We start from the raw sequence: 24,169 nt of genomic DNA on the forward strand, positions 1-24,169 counted from the left end.
ATTTTGTACTCCAAATTCCCCTCTGCACTTTTTATACACAATTGTTCATTTTAAAAAAGCATTTAAACATTGGCCACTTATTCTCTCATCAAAAACAAAGTAATCATCACCCTCAGAAATCACCCTATTTTCTCCACTAGGTAAAAAAAAGAGACTGCATAGAAGGTTATTTCAATTCAACAACAATCAACATATCTTTAACCCAAGGGGGACTGGCACAAGGATATTAATGGCTGTGTGTCGAAGTCATCGCTACAAGTTTCCTCCCACTATTTTCCTCTGCCAGAGTATCTGTTCAAACCCTGCTGATACTCAAGACCTGAAGTTGCATTCTCATGGATCTCCAAATACCCAATGGTGGATTTTCTGATTAGACTCACTCTCAGATATAAACCTTGAATTAATCACTGGATTAGCTATTGGAATAATGCAACCTTTATTGTAGGATTGGATGAAAGACACAGGCATTTTTAAGAGTGAAGATGTTGCTCCTTGTAGTTTTTCTGGTGAAGAAAATAGTGACTCTGAGCTGCCCTGCAAGTGATGCTTTCCTTGTTCCACAGGAGTGGTATCAACCTGGGGACCTCATCGTTGGTGGGATGATGTCCCACATCTTTTACAGCCTTCATAAAATTAATTTTAAGGAATATCCTCGTGTAACATCTTATGACACACCAAAGTAAGATTTTTCCCCCCTAATCTTAATCAGTTTCCCCAAAATTGCTTACAAGAGTAAAAGCTTTTCAATATAAATGTAGGCTTTATATCTAATTTAATCTGCCTCAGTCTTTCAGTTGTTTCTAGTTGTGGCAGAATAAACAATTTTCTTTACTTCATGGTAAGGCGTTTATCGTACAAGGTATAAAACTTTGGTGCAAATGATCTTTTCAAGAATAATTAATAAGCTTAAAGTAACATATTTTTTTTAAAAAAAATATCTATTGCCAATCTTAACAAAACATACATACAATAAATGACTGACACGTGCCGCAATTGTTCATATTCCATTTTATGAAAAAAGAAAATGTTAGTAACTAAATGGGGCTCCACGAAAAAAGCACTATTTTTATTTCTTGTAGGAGATATTTGTTGCAAATCGTGCAAATATTGTAGAGAAAGCAAATTAGAACTTTGTTCAAATTATTCAATATTTTAGAAAACATTCAAATTATTCAATATTTTAGAAAACATATTAGTACAAGGTTCAGCATTTTAGAAGACCTATTTTCTTGCTTCCTTCATTGAAGAAATAAATGTTTGTTATTCATATAGAAAAGATGCCACCTTATGAGAATGGTCAATTTTCAACCTTTTTCAACTGGGGTATTTAAATCATTTGCAGTGTAATAATCAAATTCTACCAGCACATCCTTGCCTTGGCTTTTGCTGTGAAGGAGATCAATGAGGACTCCCAGATCTTGCCCAATGTCACTCTTGGATTCCGCATCTATGACAGTTACTGTCATTCAAGGATGACCTATCGCACCACCCTGGACCTTCTTTTCAAATCCCAGGATTTTGTCCCTAACTACAAATGTGACAGCCAGAAGAATCTCATGGCGATCATTGGAGGATTGGATTTTGTCACATCATCCTATATAGCTGAAATTATCGGATTCTTCAAGATTCCACAAGTAAGTTCTGAAGGGATTGAGAAGAAAATTCTTAATCTTATTGTTGGCATGGAATAATTAATGGGCATCAAAGATTAGGCTCAGGTTTCTGTTAAGATGTTCTGCATGGCTTAAGGTCTACTGCTTAGTATTTTTTTTCTGAAATGACAATGTTAGCTACAGGTAATGAGTATCAAGGCTTTGAATATCATAGCTGAGGAAAGATTTGAATGGCTTCTATTAAAAGCTGGTTGGAGCAGAAGTCCTCCAAGATCCCTTCCAAGTCTGTTATTCTAATCTAAAACAATTTTTCTAGTACCTAAGTTTGAAATGGTTCCAAGATATTTGTTTTATATTCTTTAAAGAATGCTAGGGGGAAATGTTCCTTGGATATATATTTATATGAAAACAAAGTAGGAAAATTACATTTTATCTAAGAACTCAACAGAATACTGCTGGCCTTCTTTTTAGCTGACATATGGCTCATTAGCCCGAGAGACTAGTAAACTCTCTTCAGTTTATTTCATGGTTCCAAAAGAGGACTATCAGTACATTGGGATTGTCCAACTGCTTCATCATTTCAGGTGGACGTGCATTGGGATATTTTCTGTTGATAACAACAAAGGAGAAAATTTCTTACAGAAAATGCAGCCCTTACTGTCAGAGAATGGAATCTGCTCATCGTTCATAGAAAGACTTCCTCGACAGCTCCACTTGGAAAGATTCCCAGAAATTTATCAAACCATCTCCATTATTTCCATTAATATGTTGAACAACAAATCCAATGCATTTCTTGTCTATGGAGAATCCTGGACAATTATATGGCTAAGATTTGTTACATTTCTTGCAGATCCTGAGAGCAAGGAAATTGCAATATTAAGAAAGGTGTGGATCATGACTGCACAGATTGATTTGGTATTATCAGGCATTCAAATCACATGGGATCTCAAGATGTTCCATGGGGCTATTTCCTTCACTGTTCATGCAGCAGCAATTGCAGGTTTCAAGGAATTTCTTCAGACCATCAATCCTCTTTCAGACTACAGAGATGGGTTTAGGCAGAATGTTTGGGAACAATCATTTGATTGTTCATTTCCAAAACTAGAATTACAAGGAATGGACAATACTCAGTGCACTGGAGAGATGAAGCTGGAGGATCTTCCTGCATCTATATTTGAAATGGAAATGACTGGGCACAGCTACAGTGTCTACAATGCTGTTTATGCTGTGGCTCATGCTTTGCAGGCTCTACACATGTTGGGTTTCAATAGGAAGAAAACTATGATGGGTAAAAAGACTGATCTTCCAAATCTGCAGGCTTGGCAGGTATTCTCTTTGAATTGGACTCTTCTCTTATTTCAGTGAGCACTTTGCTGTAGAATTGTCATTTGAACCCATTGTTGAAGATCTTAATATTTTTTGCATATTAATTTATAATTCTGGAACTTATTGTCGTTATGATAAAAAAAAATTGTAGAAATAAGGAAAAATGTATTGACAGTGAGAACAACTAATTAGAGTAAGAACTTCCTGGCAAAAGACCTCGGTGCTCCGTAGCTGGAGATTTGTATGAACAGATTGGGCAGCCATTTATCAGAAACGTTGGAGTAGTACAACACCCTACTCCTTGAGTAGGGTGTTGTACTAAAAGATCTCCAAGGTCCTTTGAACGCTGTTATATTGTGTGGTCTAATAGGACCAGGGCAGAGGAACAACCCCTATCCCTGGCCCTCCAGAGATCATCCACCAACGCGACCAAAGCCGTCTCCGTGCTGTAACCGGGTCGGAAACCGACTGAACGGGTCTAGATAGACAGTTTCATCCAGGTGCAAGGGAAACTGATATGCCACCATATTTCTACAACCTTCGCAGAAGGTTGAGACCGGACGATAATTACCTAAAACAGCCGGGTCAGGAAGGCTTCTTAAGGAGGGCCTCACCACCGCCTCTTTCAAGGCGGCCGGAAGACACCTCCACCAAAGAAGCGATCGAATCGCCTGAGCCAGCCTCGTGTCACCTCCTGAGTGGCCAGCACCAGCCAGGAGGGGCACGGGTCCAGTAAACACGTGGTGGCATTCAACCTACCCAACAACCTGTCCATGTCCTCGGGAGCCACAGGGTCAAACTCATCCCAAACAATGTCGCCAAGACCACCCTCGAGCATCTCACCCGCATCACCGCAATCTTGGTCCAAACCATCCCAAGCTGAACGATTTTATCGATAGATAACCGTTAAACTCCTCAGCATGTCCCTGCAATGGGTCATCCCGCCCCTGATGTAGGAGGGAGCGAGTCACCAAACAGGGCGGCTGGGCGGTTATCTGCCGATGCAATGAGGGAGGAGGCGAGCTACGCCGCTTCCTCAATGCCACTAGGTAAGTCCTAGTATAGGACTTCACTAGTGTCCGATCAGCCTCGAACGGCTAGACCTCCAGGAACTCTCTAGGCGCCTTCTCCGCGCTCATCCCCTCAGCTCCTCGGAGAACCAAGGAGCCGGTTGGGCCCTGCGCCGGGTCAGAGGCCGCAGAGGCACGACACGGTCTAAGGCCCCCGCCCGCTCCCAGGCCGCAACAAGTTCCTCAGCCGAGCCGTGAGCCAGACCTCAGGAATGGCCCAAGCTCCGTCCGAACCCATCCGGGTCCATCAGGCGCCTGGGACGAACCAACGATCGGGTCCGCCTCCCCTGCGGTGGTGAATGGCGGTCAGAAAGTCCAGGCGAAGAGAGTGATCTGACCATGACAAAGGTTCAATGACTATTTCCTTTAAGTCCAGATCTCTCAACCACTGACCAGAGAGAAAAATCAGGTCCAGAGTGCCTCCCCCAATGTGAGTAGGGCCATCAACTACTTGGGTCAGGTCCAAGGCCGTCATGGAAGCCATGAACTCCCGCGCTGGTGTCGATGACGAGCCGGAAGATGGCAGTTAAAATCCCCATGACTAAAAGTCTGGGGGTCTCAACTGCCACTCCGGCAAGCACCTCCAGGAGCTCGGGCAGGGCAGCTGTCACGCAGCAAGGAGCCAGGTACGCGACCAGCAAGCCCATCTGACATCTATGGCCCCACTTCACAAAGAGGGATTCACACCCGGCAATCTGAGGTACAGTGGTCTCCCTCGGCTCCAGACTCTCTCTAATCACAACCGCCACCCCCCCACCCCTACCCTGGGCCCACGGCTGATGGAATGCACGGAAACCTGGCGGGCACATCTGTACCAGGGGCACGCCCCCTTCTGCGCCCAACCAGGTCTCCGTAATGCCTATAAAGTCCGCGGCACCCCCCTGAATAAGATCGTGAATTAGGGGGGCCTTATTGGCCATGGACCGTGCATTACACAACATCAGCCGAAGGCCCGGGCTCTGAGGGTCTTGGCCATCCGGGGAACGGGAAAAGTCAGACTCGAGGCGCGATCGCCTGTAAGCATCGGCCGCGCACTTACAGATTGAGCACCCGCTGTTTGCAAATCTGCCCCTCCCCCATACCGGAATAGTCTCTACCAGGGGTGAAATCTACTTACCTTCCCTACCAGCTCGGAAGTGCATGCTCCACGCTTGAGCACATACTTTGTGCACATGCATGGACCCTCTGTGTATGCGCAAAGCCTGCGCAAAACCAGGAAGTAATGATGTCTGGGAGTGTGGGCGGAGTCTCTCACTGCCGCCGCTACCAGTTCTCTGAACCATGTGCCTCCACTGCTACCGGTTCAGCCGAACTGGTCTGAACCGGTAGCATTTCACTCCTGGTCTCTACTTTACATTTATCTATCAAAGAAAGCTTGAGCTTCAGATTATAAAATCTGGTTAAAGGAAGTTAGTCAGACCTCAGACTCTCAAATAGCTTTGCACCAATGAGGAAAGATTAGATATTAACTACAGATAGTCCTCGACTTACAACAGGTCACTTACTGACCGTTTGAAGTCAAAACAGCACTGAGAAGATTGACTAATGACCATTTTTCACCATTATGACTGCTGCAACATCCTCATGGATGTGTGATCAAAATTCGGATGCTTGGCAACCGAGTCATATTTATGACAGTTGCAGTGTCCTGGGGTCATTTGTGACCTTCTGACAAGCAAAATTAATGGGAAAGCCAGATTCATTTAACAACAGTGTAACGAACTTAACAATGGCAGTGATTCACTTAACAAATATGGCAAGAAAAATCGTAAATGGGGCAAAACTCACCTAACAATTTTCTCACTTTAGCAACATAAATTTTGGCTTCATTGTGATCGTAAGTCAAGGACTACCTGTATCTTAAATTAGTTCTTTAAGTAATTGAACAAAGTCACACAAATCCAAAAACCTGTTTTCATCCTGCTTCAGTTAATCCTTATCTTTCCTTAAAATAATATCAAACAAATAATAGACTGGGCGTGTAGGTTTCCATGCAATAATGATTATCAAATTTCTAAGTATAGATATTTAATAATAGGTATTGGAATGGAAGGAATGAGTGGATGAAATGTGAATATGTTGTTCTCTGCTATATTGCTTTCAACTCCCTTTCTCTTTCATTCCCTTTCAAGTAGCTCCATTCATTTCTTCAAGGTATTTCCTTTAACAATTCAGCTGGGGAGAGAGTGTTCCTGAACGAGAAAGGAGAAGCAACAGGTGGATTTGACATCACCAACTTGATCACTTTTCCAAACAGATCCTTTCAGAGAGTTAGAGCTGGAAAGCTGGATCTACAGGCTCCAAAAGGGGAGGAACTATTCATCGATGAAGATGTGATGGTCTGGAATCCAGCTTTTAACCAGGTATCGAATAAGTGAATCAACCATGCCTTTATCTATTATTATCCCATATTGAATGCAGTCTGTTTAGAAATCGGATTTTGTAAAATAAACAGTGGCACATTCTTTTCAAATGTTATTGATGGTGAAGCACTCACCCATTTGACGAAGTTATAATACAATACAAAAGCCATGTTTGGCTACTTGGTTTGTATTTCAATTTGAAATCAGAAGAGTGGCCATGTTTCCATGACATTGTCAGCAGGTGCAATTATTTATTTATTTTTATTTATTTATTTTTGTCACAACAATATACACAAGCATCACACAAAATGATTGTATAATATATAAACATATATACGAGGAAATATAAGGAAGTATAAGCATATATATATAAAGAAAGGAAACAATAGGACAGGAACGGTAGGCACTTTTGTGCTCTTATGCACGCCCCTTATAGTCCTCTTAGGCATGGGGTGAGGTCAATAGTAGAAAGTTTTTGGTTAAAGCTTTTGGGATTATGGGAAGAGACCACAGAGTCAGGTAATGTGTTCCAAGCACTGATAACTCTGTTACAGAAGTCATATTTTCTGCAATCTAGATTGAAGCGGTTAACATTAAGTTTAAATCTATTGGTTTAATATTTAATATTATATTTACTCACCATTGTCCTTCAAACAGGACCTTTTTTATGACGCATTATGATTTCTATATCTTTTAAAGTTGTTGATGAAGCTGATAAATTCCACATTGTTTCGGGAACTCAAAAATAATACACCTCCATAAAGGGGAAAGATTACAAACTGTTTTAAATATCTCACTTTTCAAAACCTTTTATGATTATCCTCAGGATCTTCCACTGTCTCGGTGCAATGACCCTTGTTTCCCTGGATCCTGGAAGAAAGGGATTGAGAAGGATCAGTTCTGCTGCTATGACTGTGTTCCATGCCCAGAAGGAAAGATTTCAAATCAAAATGGTAGGGTAGAAATTCTACCATTTTTCATTATCCTTAAGCAAGATTTGGTGCATAAAATGAATAAGGTGATTTTCAATAATATGGAAAGTCTAGAGAAAAAAAATGTGCTTGATTTTATTTTATTTATTTTATTTTTATTTTGTTTATTTGTCAAGGATGTATGAGAAAAAAAAGTATAAGCATAACATATAAATATACGTATAAATAGGTGTAACTATAAACATAAGAAATGAGTATGAACCAATAGGACAGGGATGGTAGGCATGCTGGTGTGCTTATGCATACCCCCTTACAGACTGCTTAGGAAGTCTGTTAGCAGTTAGGTGAAGTCAGTGGTGGGATTCAGCCAGTTCGCACCTATTCGGGAGAACCGGTTGTTAACTTTCTAAGCAGTTCGGAGAACTGATTGTTGGAAGAAATCTTATTTTGGTTTTTTTCTCCCCACTTTACAGGGCTAATCCTGTAAGGAAGGCAGGAAGGAAATGTTCTGGTGTTGGTTCTAGCCTAATCTTTATTGCCCTGCTTACAGAAACTGCCTCTCTGCTTTAACCCTTATTACATTGTAACAGCTAAGGCGAAGAGCCCATCGACATGATGTTGAGTTGGCCACGCCTACATGGTCACATGACCACCGAGCCACGCCTACCCAGCTGGTAATTAGGGCAGAGAACCAGTTGTTAAATTATTTGAATCCTGCCACTGGGTGAGGTCCATGGTAGACAGTTTAAGGTTAAAGTTATGGGGGTTTAAGGATGTAACAACAGAGTCAGGTACTGCATTCCATGCATTGACCACTTTGTTGCTGAAGTTGTATTTCCTGCAAATTTGGAGCGGTTTACTATGAGTTTGTATCTATTGTTTGCCTCTGTATTATTGCAGTTGAAGGTGAAGTAGTCATTGACAGGTAGGATGTTGTACTTAGGTCAGACCATAGGTGGCATAGTTCTAGGTTGTCCAGGCCCAAAATTTCAAGTCTGGTGGCATAAGGTATTCTATTGTGAGAAGGGGACTGGAGTACTCTTCTCGTGAAATACCCCTGGACCAATCTGATTGTATTAATGTCTGTTACACAGTGTGGATTTTCCTTTCAGATATGGATGACTGTTTTGAATGTTCAGAAGATCATTATCCAAATAAGGAAAAGAAAGGATGTATCCTGAAACCGATGGTCTTCCTAACTTTCGAAGAAACTTTAGGAATTGGTTTAATATCTGCAGCTCTTTGTTTATTCTTCTTAACATCTTGGGTACTTGGAACTTTTATTAAGCACAGGGATACTCCCATTGTCAAAGCCAACAACAGGTTCCTCACCTACACCCTGCTTGTCTCTCTTCAGCTCTGTTTTCTCTCCTCTTTCTTCTTCCTCAGCCAACCTGGCAAAGTGACCTGCCTTCTCCGACAATCAATGTTTGGTGTCACTTTCTCTATGGCCATTTCTAGTGTTCTTGCAAAAACCATCACTGTAGTTATTGCTTTCATGGCCACTAAACCAGGATCTCACATGAGGAAATGGGTTGGAAAAAAATTAGCTTTTTGGACTGTTCTTTCTTGCTCTCTAATCCAAGTATGGATTTGTATTCTTTGGTTGTTCACATATCCCCCATTCCCTGAGTTGGACATGCATTCAGAGCGCCAAGAAATGATTTTACAATGCAATGAGGGATCAACTTCATTCTTCTACTGTATCTTGGGCTACATGGGTATCTTGGCCATTGCCAGCTTAATGGTGGCTTTTCTTGCCCGTAAATTACCCAACAGCTTTAATGAAGCCAAGTTCATCACCTTCAGCATGTTGGCCTTTTGCAGTGTGTGGCTCTCCTTCTTTCCAGCCTATCTGAGCACAAAAGGAAAAGCCATGGTAGCTGTGGAGGTCTTCTCCATCTTGGCCTCCAGTGCTGCATTACTGGGATGCATATTCCTCCCAAAGTGCTACATCATTGTTTTGCGGCCTGACCTCAACCGCAGAGAGCAACTCATAAAGAGGAATTAGTACTGTGTATGATCTTTTTGCTAGGAAAAATTGCTGACAATAAAGGAGACCATGTTCTCTCTAAAAAACAGATGTAGAAACTTTATTTCTGCCAATAGAGGCTTTGTGGAGGATTACTGCCTGTAGCAAGGTGTATTATAGCTGCCCATTCCAAAATACTAGGTTGTGCTTTATTTTCAATATTTTTGAAGACGCTTGGAAATTACCTTGTGTCCTTTTCAACACTTTATTTCAAAAGACTTTGAGAAAATTGGTTTGTCATGTGCTTTGGGACTTTTCAGGTATTGACTCAAAGCATGTCCAATATTTGACATGCTGCTTTTGTGATATTTATACCTTCTATTTATAAACTACTATGTAAATATAGTAAAAATCTGAATATAATTTCATAGACATGAATTTAACCCAGTATCATGGTTTCTGAATGCTATAAATTTCACCTTGGTTTTTTTTTTTAAATGTTATGTTAGATCATTACCATTCATTTTTAATCTATAAATCTAGGTCCACTGTAACTGATTCTCAAATCGTAAAAATATTCTTGTTTCGGCCTCATTCTTTATTCAAAGGGTATACTGCCCATGCTTGTCGATCGAAAGGTCAGCAGCTCAGCGGGTTCGAATCCCTAGTGCTGCTGTGTAACGGGGTGAGCTCCCATTATTTGTCCCAGCTTCTGCCAACCTAGCAGTTTCAAAAGCATGTATAAATGCAAGTAGAAAAAATAGGGACCACCTCTGGTGGGAAGGTAACAGCGTTCCGTGTGCCTTTGGCATTGAGTCATGCCGGCCACATGACCACGAAGACGTCTTCGGACAGTGCTGGCTCTTCGGCTTTGAAACGGAGATGAGCACCGCCCCCTAGAGTCAGGCAACGACTAGCATGTATGTGCGAGGGGAACCTTTACCTTTACCTTATGCTGCCCAATAACTATAATAAAGAGTGATGTTATTTGTGTAAGAGAAGACTGGTAGAGCCAGAGGAAAGAATGAAAAAGGGATCCTTTTAGAGACTTTTCTTAGCCACAAGTGCAATCCCCGCTTGAATTCCATTAAACATTATTTATTTCTAACCATATGATGGCCATTGGTTGAGTAGATTTTTTTCTGCAATAAATAAAGGTTTTAAGCAATAAATCAATTTACTTGAACCTTCATGTCTGGACTTGTTTTTTTCTTGTGCCTGACATTAATCTCCACTCCCACATTTGTTTACTGAAGAGCAATGGAAACCATCAGCAGGGCGTTTGACAACCAGAAGCAGTGGTTGACCGTGCAACATTGCACTGAATGAATAGAATAGAATAGAATAGAATAGAATAGAATAGAATAGAATAGAATAGAATAGAATAGAATAGAATAGAATAGAATAGAATTCTTTATTAGCCAAGTGTGATTGGACACACAAGGAATTTGTCTTGTTGCATATGTTCTCAGGGTACATAAAAGAAAAGATACGTTCATCAAGGTACAACATTTACAACACAAATGATGGTCAATATATCAATATAAATCATAAGGATCGCCAGCAACAAAGTTACAGTCATACAGTCATAAGTGGAAAGAGATGGGTGATGGGAACGATGAGAAGATTAATAGTAGTGCAGATTTAGTAAATAGTTTGACAGTGTTGAGGGGATTATTTGTTTAGCAGAGTGATGGCCTTTGGGAAAAAACTGTTCTTGTGTCTAGTTGTTCTGGTGTGCGGTGCTCTATAGCGTCGTTTTGAGGGCAGGAGTTGAAACAGTTTATGTCCAGGATGTGAGGGGTCTGTAGATATTTTCACAGACCTCTTTTTGACTCATGCAGTATACAAGTCCTCAATAGAAGGCAGGTTGGTAGCAATTGTTTTTTCTGCAGTTCGAATTATCCTCTGAAGTCTGTGTGTTTCTTGTTGGGTTGCAGAACTGAACCAGACAGTTATAGAGGTTATAGATTCAACATACCAGTGGTGCTTAACCTTTTTGGTGCCAAGTGCTCGAAGCACACGCATAAATGCAGGTGCGCATGCCCAAACCCCCAAAATGCAATGCGGGTGCCCCCTGTGCCTGTGCCGCACACCTGCCCCCTGTGCATTCCGTTTTGGGCCTGGAAAGCCTCCTGCACCAATCTGGAAGCCAAAATGGGGCATGCAGTAACCGCATGAGGCTCCCCATGCCCCGTTTTGGCTTCCAGTTGGTGCAGGCCTTCCAGGCCCAAAATGGGGTGTGGGGAGTATTATGTTTGTTGTTAGTGGGTACAGAATGAGTCCACACAGAGGTTGTAATGAACACAACCTTTATTCAACTCTGCCGAGGCTAACATAAGTATCGTGAGGAACAGTAACAACCAAAGACTCCGTTGACAGCCCTTAAATACTCGCTGCCTCAGAAGCTTCTCCAATGACAGGGCTCTAAAACTCCCACTTTTTATCCAGGTTTTATCTAAACCAATCAGGGACCGCCTGGCTGTTGTTAAGGCTTAATCAGGTCGTAACCGCAAGGACTTTGTCAGAGCCTACAGACATAACAGGGAGGGTGCATGGGCGCGAACCCCCAAAAGGCAATGCAAGCACTCCCCACGCATGCGCCCTGCCCCCCATGCATACATGGCAGAGAGCTGAAGATCAGGTGGCTGGCAGGAGGTGCACATGCACTCTTTCTCACACCTCCAACAAATATTTGTATATTTAACATCTATTTGATTTAATTTACGTGGTGTTAGGTCCCACCTTCATATCACTTTATAACCATTTTCCTTAACTCTAACTGACATATTCTTAGAGTATATATTCTTCTATTCCAAATATTGTTTTAATCCTTATCATTTATTTCTCCTAAATCTGATTCCCAAATTAATTTTAAACCTTTTTTCTAATTCAGTTAATATTTTATATATTTTCCCAATTCTTCCTTTACCTATGTATTCTTCATTCACCTCACATTCTTTTATAACCATTTCAAATTTTGTGAACTGTCTGTCTTTCTGCTCAAATCTTTCTTCCATTTTTATCCATTTCTCTAATTGTATTAAATTCAACCAATTTAATTTAATATCTGATAAAACATTCTTTAGTTGTGTTATATTCTTTTTCTTGTTCTTCCAGTCTTCCCATTTATATATCTGATTATCTTTTAATCCACTAATCCAATCTTTCAATTAAATCTTAGGGAATTTCTCCATTTCCACCATTGGTGTTGCTGCTGGAATTAAATGGTATCTCCATTTATTCCATAGTTCTGTCAAATTTTTGAAAAAGGAACTTCGGATCCTCTTAGCAATTTTTTAAATATCCTTTTTAAACCAATATGTTTCTATTGGATCACCTATTTCTCTTAATTCTTTCAACTCTACATCCATATTAAATCTCTAGTTAATGCTATAATATATGGGACCACCCAATTAGCCACCCAATAATTTCTAACATTTGGAAGATCCAGCCTACTTTTTTTTAAGGGTTCTGTTGTGACTCCAGCCCTTGAACCTGGCCCCATGCCCGACAGTGACTCAGAGAGTGAGGGGGAAGGGCTGGTAAGGCTTACCTCGGGAGCACCGATTCCTTTGGCTCGGCTCCAGGAGCAAAAACCAGACCAGTCGGAGGACATAATGAGGCCATCATCCCCTGGTTCCTCCCTTCCCCAGGCTACGCCTTCAGACCCAGCTGATAATAATAATCAAGCTTGGCTTGACCCGCGCTTCAGAAGATTAGAGAGGCGGCATCATCAAAAGGAAGGGTGGGGCAGGAGCCCCACCCCACAGGATATATAAGGAGCTTTGGGACTGCTCTCACTCCATGGGAAGCAAAGTTTAGCTGATCTGTTTCAAAAAGAGCTGAAAGTCTTGCTACATGAGTCATTTGTTTGAACTTTGGCAGGCAGCTGCGATTTCTCTGCCAGGACTGATAAGAGCCGTGAATCCACTGGCTGAAGGCCAGCTCGTGGGTCTGAAGTTGGGAAGGAGACAGAACAGGCTCATACCATAATGCTTTACTTATTCTTGCTCTCTTACCACCATTACAATACACCTCCAGCAACTTCTGTATTTGCTTTAATTCTTGATCCAAAAATTTAATTGGGATCATCCACATCTATGACAGTTACAACAACCCAAGGATGACCTATCACACCACCCTGGACCTGCTTTTCAAATCCCAGGAATTTGTCTCAAAATACAAACGTGATAGCCAGAAGAATCTCATGGCCATCATTGGAACACTGGTTTTAGTGGTGGGATTCAACTAATTTAACAACCGCTTGTTCCTAATGACTTGGTGGGCGTGACTGGGGAGGTGTTATGTGACTGAGTGAGCATGGCCATCTTGATGTCACACACGGTACACTAGTTCTGGCCTTTCTTGGTGCACTACTCCGCCCTGAGACATTGGCCCGCTGCCCCAGCCACCTCTTTACTGGCATGAATGGTCTGCAGTTTCTGCCACCTCAGTTCGTGGGAGGCCAGGGTGAAGTGGGCTGGGCTACAGGGGCCATGTGGTCAAGGCAAGCAAGCTAGTGAGTAAGCAAGGGAGCCAGAGAGCAGCAGCTGCTATGGCGCGGCCAAGGCAGGCAAGATGTGATAAGGAGTTACTGGGATGGGCGGGCCAGCCAGTGGTACGATTAGCCGGTTCTCTGAACTCTGCAAAAATTTAACAACAGGTTTGCCCGAACAGGTCCAAAATGGCTGAATCCCACCTCTGACTGGTTTTGTTACATCATTCTTGTATTGCTGAAATCGTAGGTTTCTTCAAGATTCCATAAATAATTTGTAAAAGGGTTAAAGAGGAAAAAATTGATATTTTGATGTTATTGTTATAGAATCTGTTCATATTCTACTTTGTGAAAAATTGGTGGAAATTAAAATATGGTACCTTGAAGAAAAAAAGCACTATTTTTATTTCTCCAATTGAAATCAAACATACATTATATTGCAAATCTGCCTTATGAAACTTTTTTGGGCATTTGTTCATTTTAACAAATAGTTGAACCATTAGCCAATTATCATCTCATCAAAACAAAATAATTATCTCCTAGAGGAATCACTGTGTTTTCTCAGCTAGACCAAAACATCACAGGCTGCACAAAAGGATATTTTAATTCAACAATAATGTAAGGTTTCTGTTTGTCTCTAAAGTAACTTGAATCACAAGGGGTTTGGTACAAGGAGTAATAATGTCTCCCTCAGATTCATTGCTTCAAGTATCCACTCTCTGTTCTCTTCTGCCAGAGTATCTGTTCAAATCCTTAATGATATTCAAGATAAAAATGTGTACTCTCATGGATCTTCAAACAGAAAATGATAGATGTTCTCATTAGATGCATCCTCAAATATAAACCTTAGATCAATCTTTAGATGAAGTCTTGGATTATATGTCCTTCCTTGTGGGTAGGATGAAAGACAAAACATTTTCACAATAACAAAAGCGTCAAGATGTTTCTCCTGATGTTTTTGGTGCATAAAGTAGGTACTTTGAGCTGCCCTGCAAGTGATGCTTTCCTTGTTCCACATGAATGGTACCAGCCTGGAGACTTCATCATTGGTGGGATGATGTCTCACCTTGTTTACCACTTTTTTGAAAGTAAATTTTATGAAAACTCCGCTATGACACCTTATGACATGCCAATGTAAGAATTTTCTTTGCTATCTAATCTTAGCCAGATCTCCAAAAAACAAACAAACTTATATTTGTGCATAAATGTAGAGTTCTTTTAATGTAATCAGTGATTTCTGGGTCTTTCAATGGCATCTGGTTGTGGCAGAAGAAATAATCTTTTTTTACATAATTTTAAAGATTTTCTGAAAATCTCATAGAAAATAAATATAGTGAATTGAAAAAGTCACTGCTCATATTGGTTCCAATATATATTAGCTGAAAGTCATGGAAATACTGCGTAAAAAGTAAATTTGAACTCTGTAGAAATTACCAATAAAGGAGAATATTTGTAGCTCAGGGTTGAAATGAAGGATCCTTGGTGCTCTCGGAGATTGGTTCTTTTCTTCCAGACATTTCATTATCCAAACTAGGTAACATCCTCAGTGCCAGGCAGTGATGATGTTACCTACTTTGGGTAAAGAAACATCTGTAAGAAAACAGCCAAGTTCCAAGACCACCAAGGACCCCCCTTTAGAAATTATTAAGAATTGTAGAAAGACAATTATCTTTCTATTACTATCAGAGAAAGAAATGTTTGTTATTCATACAGAAATGATGCTACCTGGTGAGAATTTTTTTTTTTACTTCTTTTTGTCACAACAGTATACACAAACAATTATCATAGATAAAACAACATAACTTGGAGAATATATATATATATATATATATATATATATATATATATATATATATATATATATATATATATATATATATATATATATATATATATGTAAAAAAAAATATGCATCCACTATATTAGTACCTCAATAGTAGTACCTGTGAGAGGGATCTTGGAGTCCTAGTGGATAACCATTTAGATATGAGCCAGCAGTGTGCAGCAGCTGCTAAAAAAGCCAACACAGTTCTGGGCTGCATAAACAGAGGGATAGAATCAAGATCACATGAAGTGTTAGTGCCACTTTATAATGCCTTGGTAAGGCCACACTTGGAATATTGTATCCAGTTTTGGTCGCCACGATGTAAAAAAGATGTTGAGACTCTAGAAAGAGTGCAGAGAAGAGCAACAAAGATGATTAGGGGACTGGAGGCTAAAACATATGAAGAACGGTTGCAGGAACAGGGTATGTCTAGTTTAATAAAAAGAAAGACTAGGGGAGACATGATAGCTGTGTTCCAATATCTCAGGGGTTGCCACAAAGAAGAGGGAGTCGGGCTGTTCTCCAGAGGGTAGAACAAGAAGCAATGGGTGGAAACTGATCAAAGAAAGAAGCAACTTAGAACTAAGGAGAAATTTCCTGACAGAACAATTAATAAGTGGAACGACTTGCCTGCAGAAGTTGTGAATGCTCCAACACTGGAAATTTTTAAGAAAATGTTGGATAACCATCTGACTGAGATGGTGTAGGGTTTCCTGCCTGGGCGGGGGTTGGACTAGAAGGCCTCCAAGGTCCCTTCCAACTCTGTTGTTATATTGTATTATATATTATATTATATTATTATATATTAATTTGATATAATGAAGGGAACAATAGGACAGGAACGGTAGGCACTTTTGTGCTCTTATGCACGCCCCCTTAGGAATGGGGTGAGGTCAATAGTAGACAGTTTTTGGTTGAAGATTTTGGGATTTTGAGTAGAGACCATGGAGTCAGGTAATGAGTTCCAAGCATTAACAACTCTGTTACAGAAGTCATATTTTCTGCAATCAAGTTTGAAGTGGTTGACATTTAGCTTGAATCTATTTTTTGCTTTTGTAATATTGCAATTGAAGCTGAAGTAGTCTTTTATAGGAAGGATATTGCAATAGATGATTTTGTGTGTTAAACACAGGTCATGTTGAAGTCGACGGAGTTGTAAATTTTTTAATCCCAGGATTTCAAGTCTTTTGGTATAAGGTATTTTGTTGTTTTCTGAGGAGTGAAGAACTCTTCTAGTAAAATATTTCTGGACTCGTTCTATTGTATTTATGTCAGAGATGTGGTATGGGTTCCAGACGGATGAGCTGTATTCAAGAATAGGTCTGGCAAATATTTTGTATGCTCTAGTTAGTAGTGTAGAGTTTTTAGAAAAGAAGCTGCGTAAAATTAGGTTTACAACTCTTAGGGCCTTTTTTGCTTCCTTTTTCAATTGTCAACTTCCTTTTTCAACTGGGGTATTTAAATCATTTGCAGCGTAATAATGAAGTTCTACCAGCACATCCTTGCCTTGGCCTTTGCTGTGAAGGAGATCAATGAGAACTCCCAGATCTTACCTAACATCACTCTTGGGTTCCACATCTATGACAGTTACTACAATCCAAGGATGACCTATCGCACCACCATGGACCTGCTTTTCAAATCCCAGGAATTTGTCCCTAACTACAAAAGTGACAGCCAGAAGAATCTTATGGCTATCGTTGGAGGATTGGATTTTGATACATCATCTTATGTAGCTGAACTCATAGGATTCTTCAAGATTCCACAAGTAAGCTTTGATAGGGTTAATTAGAAAAATTCTATATATTGTTGTGGTTGTGATGGAACAATTAATAAGCATGAAATATTAGGCCTAGGTGTGTGTGAATATGTTCTGCATGGCTTAAAATCTACTACTTAGCACTCTTTGAAACTACAATACAAATTTCTGGAAGTGAGTATTCAGAGACATTCCATAGCTGTGGGAATATTTTTATGTAGTACTCCTTGCCCCTATTAAAACAATTGATCTCTTCTATGTATTTGAAGGGAATGCCAAAAAATTCCTTACTATGTTTATATTTAAAAGATTTCTAGGAAAAAAATATTCCTTGAATATATTTTATAAAAAAAAAACTACACTAAAAGTTATATTTGATTTAATAATTGAAAAGAATCCTACTCCATTTTTCTTCTAGCTGACATATGGCTCATTGGCCCAAGAGGAATTCCAGACTAGTAAGCTCTCTTCAGTTTATTTCATGGTCCCCAAAGAGGACCATCAGTACATTGGGATTATCCAGTTGCTTCATCATTTCAACTGGACATGGATTGGGATTTTTGCTGTTGATAACAACAGTGGAGAAAATTTCTTACAGAAAATGCAGCCCTTACTTTCACAGAATGGAATATGTTCATCATTCATACAAAGGCTTCCACAACTAGTCCACTTGGAATATTGTCAAAAATCTTTTCAAACAATTCAAATTATTGCCCTCAATATGATGAACAGCAAAGCAAACACATTTCTTGTCTATGGAGAATCCTTGACAATAATGTGGCTAAGGATAGCCATTTTTATAGTAGATCCTGAAAGCAAGGAAACTGCCTTATTTGGAAAGGTGTGGATCATGACTGCACAGATTGATTTTGTACTATCAGGATTTCAAATCCGTTGGGATCTCCAGATGTTCCATGGGGCTATTTCCTTTAATGTCCATTCAACAGATGTTGCAGGTTTCAAGGAATTTCTTCTGACCGTAAATCCTATTTCAATCTCCAGTGATGGTTTTTTGCATGATGTTTGGGAACAATCATTTGAGTGTTCATTTCCAAAATCAGAGTTGAAAGAAATATATAGTAGGAAATGTACTGGGCAGATGAAACTAGAAGATCTTCCTGGGCCTGTGTTTGAAATGGAAATGACTGGTCAAAGCTACAGTATCTACAATGCGGTTTATGCTGTGGCTCATGCTTTGCAGGCTCTGTACACATTACATTTCAATAGAAAAAAAAGTATGATGGGTAAACAAACTGGCCAGCTAGATCTCCCAGCTTGGCAGGTATTCTCTCTGCATTGGGCCCTTCTTTTATTTCAATGAGTAGCTTTGTATAGAAATGTGTTTTGAAATGATTGTGGAAAGTCTTAATATTTTCTGCACGTGGAATCAAGTTAAGTATGAAAAAGAATCTAGAAATAAGGAGAGATTTCCTGTCAGTGAGAAAAATTAATTTGTTGAACACCTTGTATTCCGTTTCATCACTGAAGATTTTTATGACGAGCTTGCACAACCATTTGTCAGAAATAGTATAGGGTCTCGTCCTTAAGCAAGGAGTTGAACTAGAAGACTTCTGAAGTCCCTTCCAACTCTGTTATTCTTATCTTATAGAAGAAATACAGACAAACAGGTTTCTGTTATTCTGATCGTTGAGAAGGTACTATATAAATCATGGGTTAGGTCTCTGTAGGAATTGTTTAGGGAATCATCTTAGTTTGCCCAATAAGAATGATAATTTTCATTGTCTGTTCCAAAAGTAATAAATTTTTAAAGATACTTCTGTGTGGCTCATGAAATTTTAATATGTTCCAAGCTGAGTCTTCTATCTCTATCAGATATTTAGAGGAATGAAGTGGTGGTCCTTCTTATATGTGGCATACATAGTATGAACAACTCCTATGTTTGCAGTGATCACTATCTCTCATTTATCTATTGAAGAGTACTTGAATCTCAGATTTTGACTTAGTTCTGACTAAGGGATTTTAGATTATCAAAAAACTTCATACAAATGAGGAAAGGTTGATATGCTCTAGATATAATTACTTATTTAATTGTTGTTGTTAGTCGCAAAGTCATGTCTGACTCATCACGAGCCCATGTACAACGTTCCTCCAGGCCTTCCTGTCCTCTACCATCCCCTGAAGTAAGCTCCATTTAAGCTTACTTCAGTGACTCCATCCAGCCACCTCATTCTCTGTCGTCCTCTTTTGCCCTCAATCGTTCCCAGCATTAGGCTCTTCTCCAGGGAGTCCTTCCTTTTCATTAGGTGGCCAAAGTATTTGAGTTTCATCTTTAGGATTTGGCCTTCTAAAGAGCAGTCAGGGATGATTTCCTCTAGGACTAACCGGTTGGATCGCCTTGCAGTCCAAGGGACTCCCAGGAGTCTTCTCCAGCACAATAGTTCAAAGGTCTCAATTTTTTTGGCACTCAGCCTTCCTTATGGTCCAACTCTCTTGTCCAACTTATTTAATTAGTGGACCTAAATCATAGGAATTGGTATAATTTCAATATTCATTTTGGTTTGGTTCATTGTTGTTTTTTTATCTTTCCTTAATAATGCCAAATGAATAATAGAATTCGTATTTACATCTGCATGCAATATCAAATATCAAATTTAAAAGGGTACATATTTAGCAATTATTATAGGAATGGAAAAAATGAGTGAATGAAACTTGAATATGGTGGTCTCCTCTCTATCATCATGCTTTCAACTTCTTCTGTCTTTCATTCCCTTTCAAGTAGCTCCATCCATTTCTTCAAGGCATTTCTTTCAACAATTCAGCTGGGGAGAGAGTGTTCCTGAATGAGAAAGGAGAAGCAACTGGTGGATTCGACATCATCAACTTGATCACCTTTTCAAACAGATCCTTTCAGAGAATTAGAGTGGGAAAGATGGATCCCAGTGCTACAAAAGGGAAGGAATTATTCATTGATGATGATGTGATTGTCTGGCACCCAACTTTTAACCAGGTATGGAGGCATTTAATCGACCATGCTTTTTTTTTTTTTTTTTTGGCATCCATTTATTTTATTCAAGGCAAACTTAAAATCTGAGGGCAGAAAAAAAAGGCCGAACAAGAAAAAACAACACAAAACAACCAAAATATTAAAAAAGAAAAAGGTGCATCAAAAAAAACCCAACACATATACACATATATTTTCCTCCTGATTAATACATTACTACATCATTCCTGGGGAGGAAAGCTATGGCAAAACTAGACAACGTACTAAAAAGCAGAGACATCACCCTGCCAACAAAAGTGCGTATAGTCAAGGCTATGGTTTTCCCAGTTGCAATGTATGGCTGTGAAAGTTGGACTATAAGAAAGGCTGAGCGCCAAAGAATCGAGGCCTTTGAACTCTGGTGCTGGAGAAGACTCCTGCGAGTCCCTTGGACTGCAAGGCGAACAAACAAGTCAGTCCTAGAGGAGTTCAACCCTGACTGCTCTTTAGAATGCCAGATCCTGAAGATGGAACTCAAATACTTTGGCCACCTAATGAGAAGGAAGGACTTACTGGAGAAGAGCCTAATGCTGGGAAAGATTGAGGGCAAAAGAAGAAGGGGACGAGAGAGAATGAGGTGGCTGGATGGAGTCACTGAAGCAGTAGGCATGAGCTTAAATGGACTCCAGAGGATGGTAGAGGACAGGAAGGCCTAGAGGAACATTATCCATGGGATCGCGATGGGTCGGACACGACTTCACAACTAACAACAACAACATCATTTATTCCCACCCTTTGAGAAACAGCCCCCACCCCACAATTTTTAAACTTATACATCTGTTTGCAAGTTATCGACCTTTCTTCTATATATTATATTAGTGACAAAATAGTTAATAGGAATAATAATAATAATAATAAAACAAAACAAAATTTTAAAAGTCTCTTTTAACAAAATAGTATTGTAATCCACTTGTAGAAAGTTTGCCACAGCATCACATCTATCCTGAATCATCCCAAAAATTAAAAAAATATCTTGTCCTAGATCAAATATCCACATTTGATGGGAGACTCCTTGCCAAAATGGCTGTTGCTTTTCTTTTCTCTGACATCAATTTGCTGATTTTACTGCCAAATCTGGTTTTCTGGCAGTGCTGCTCCCTGTGAATGGGAGTACTTAGTAATGATGACTTTTGGACAACTGTGGCCCCAGTTAGGAAGGGGAGTGTCAGCCTCCGCTTTAATTTAGTGTATTTCTCCTACTAGAATATCTGACTATTTTATTACCTTGTTAAAAGTTTGCTCTACTGATTGTCTTACATGCTTTATGGAGAAGGGGGGGAGGTTTTCACTGTTCCCAGCGTTGGCTGACATTGTATTTGGGAGAGAGGGGAAATGCCATTTTCAAAACCAGAGGTTTGAATTGTGTTGGCGCGTGAATGAAATGGCAGGTGCTGATTCCACATTCCATTCAGAAGATTGACAGAGGGAGAATATCGGAAGTGAAACTACACGTGGCTGAGGAGAAAGAAGACATTGGACTATTACTGTATGACCTCTAGTAGGGGGAGGGTTCAGGAGAGAATATGACTCTGGGGTTTTGATTTACTTCCAGTTCCAGCTTTGCTTCCACCGCATCCAGACTTGTATGATATAAATTACCAAATTCTTCAACATGATGAAGTTGGGTTTTTATTTTCTCAAACACTGATCTGGGGCAGGCTGACAGGGAGTCTGAAAGAAATCTGGAAGTAATCAAAAATGTCACTGGGCGTATACATCTTCCTGTCAGCAGTTTCATTTTCTTAAGCATGCTTGAGATCTTAACTTTCACTTTTCATTTTATTTATTATTATTATTTTGCTTTAAAAGTTGATCAGTGTTGAATGCTGATTTATTTCAACACCTTGTTATTTTTTTTTCTTTCTTTCTCTCTCTCTCTCTCTTTGATACACTTTTTTTTTTTTTTGGTTAACAAAGGAAGCACCAAGTCTTTGCATGGTGAAGAATTGTCATTTGACTTGTTTTAATATTAGATTCTCCCCCAAATGCATTCTCACCCAAATGCAAATATGGGTTGCATTTCCTTAGAAATCACCAGAATGACAATTCTTCCATCACATTGTCAACACATTCAATGATTTACTCACTTTGCCCTTCATACAGGACCTTTTGTGTATCATTTTAATTGCAGCATTTTTTAATGTACATGATAATCCCCAGTTAATTCAACATCCATTTTGGAAGACAATAATAATTTCACTCCATTAAGGAGAAAAATCATAAACTGTTTTAAAAACCTCCTTTTCAAAACCTTTTATGTTTATCACCAGGGTCTTCCATTGTCTCGGTGCAATGACCCTTGTTTCCCTGGGTCCTGGAAGAAAGGGATCGAGGGGGAACAGTTCTGCTGCTATGACTGTGTTCCATGCCCAGAAGGGAAGATTTCAAATCAAAATGGTAGGGTTTTAACAAACTTTAATATACTACTTTTGGATGCATTAGATTAATAAAGTGGGTTTCAATAATATGGAATGCCGAGGTGACAAATTCCTTGACTTTTCTTCCAGATATGGATGATTGTTTTGAATGTCCAGAAGATTGTTATTCAAATAAAGAAAAGAAAGGATGTATCCTGAAACTGGTCGTGTTTCTAACCTTTGAAGAAACTTTAGGAATTTGTTTAGCCTCAGCAGCTTTTTGTTTCTTCTTGTTGACATCTTGGGTGCTTGGAACTTTTATTAAGCACAGGGATACTCCCATTGTCAAAGCCAACAACCGATCCTTAACCTACACCCTGCTTGTCTCTCTTCAGCTCTGTTTTCTCTCCTCTTTCTTCTTTCTCAGCCAGCCTGCCAAAGGGAACTGCCTTCTCCGACAATCAATGTTTGGTGTCACTTTCTCAGTGGCCATTTCTAGTGTTCTGGCCAAAACCATCACTGTGGTTGTGGCTTTCATGGCCACTAAACCGGGATCTCAGATGAGGAAATGGGTGGGGAGAAGATTGGCTTTTTGGACTGTCCTTTCTTGCTCTCTCTTCCAAGTATGGATTTGTATACTTTGGTTGTCAACATCTCCCCCATTCCCTCAGTTGGACATGCACTCAGTGCTCCAAGAAATGATTTTACAATGCAATGAGGGATCAGCATTCTTCTTCTACTGTGTCTTGGGCTACATGGGTATCTTGGCCATCGCCAGCTTTATTGTGGCTTTCTTTGCCCGTAAATTACCCAACAGCTTTAATGAAGCCAAGTTTATCACCTTCAGCATGTTGGCTTTTTGCAGTGTTTGGATCTCTTTTTTCCCATCCTATCTGAGCACAAAAGGCAAAGCCATGGTAGCTGTGGAGGTCTTCTCCATCTTGTCCTCCGGTGCTGCATTACTGGGATGCATATTCTTGCCAAAGTGCTACATCATTGTTGTATGGCCTGAGCTAAACCACAGAGAACAACTCATAAAGAGGAACTAATACCCCATGTAATTTTTCTGACTTAGCAGAACTTTTTAAAAAAGGAATAAAAAGACTGCTGCCTACATGAAAATTATATACAAATTGAGAAACATAGACATTTTTATTTCTGTTAAAGAATTATTTATATAGGATATTTGTGATTATTAAGTTTTATTATGGTTGGCCATTCCAAAGTAAGTTCTCATATTGCTGCATTTGCATCATTTCCCAAGTTTCTTTAACCTAGCCCATTCTCCTTTTCAACATTCTTGTTGAACTTGACTTTGATCTAGCTGTCTTGGTTTCTATTAGGATTTTTCAGGTATTGACTCCAGCAATGTTCAATGTTTGCAGGGACATTTTTATGGGTTTTATACTTTCAACTCACAAAGCTCTATATAAAAATAATAAAAAGTGGATTGCCA

At 39.7% G+C, this 24,169-nt stretch overlaps 2 protein-coding genes across 2 annotated transcripts; both read left to right on the top strand.

Moving 5' to 3' along the window:
- The first annotated feature begins 482 nt into the window (after positions 1-482).
- On the top strand, positions 483-9,315 carry LOC131197015 (vomeronasal type-2 receptor 26-like). Its single transcript, XM_058180569.1, has 6 exons — positions 483-679; positions 1,343-1,634; positions 2,085-2,901; positions 6,185-6,372; positions 7,199-7,325; positions 8,417-9,315. The coding sequence occupies exons 1-6, from the start codon at positions 483-485 to the stop codon at positions 9,313-9,315; spliced, it is 2,520 nt and encodes an 839-aa protein (XP_058036552.1).
- An 8,521-nt stretch (positions 9,316-17,836) lies between these two features.
- On the top strand, positions 17,837-23,762 carry LOC131197025 (vomeronasal type-2 receptor 26-like). Its single transcript, XM_058180607.1, has 4 exons — positions 17,837-18,637; positions 20,096-20,323; positions 22,627-22,753; positions 22,864-23,762. Exons 1-4 carry the CDS (start codon positions 17,837-17,839, stop codon positions 23,760-23,762), a joined length of 2,055 nt encoding a protein of 684 aa, XP_058036590.1.
- Positions 23,763-24,169: the final 407 nt, after the last annotated feature.

Source organism: Ahaetulla prasina, chromosome 4 (assembly GCF_028640845.1).
Source record: "Ahaetulla prasina isolate Xishuangbanna chromosome 4, ASM2864084v1, whole genome shotgun sequence".
NCBI classification, from domain to species: Eukaryota; Metazoa; Chordata; class Lepidosauria; order Squamata; family Colubridae; genus Ahaetulla; species Ahaetulla prasina.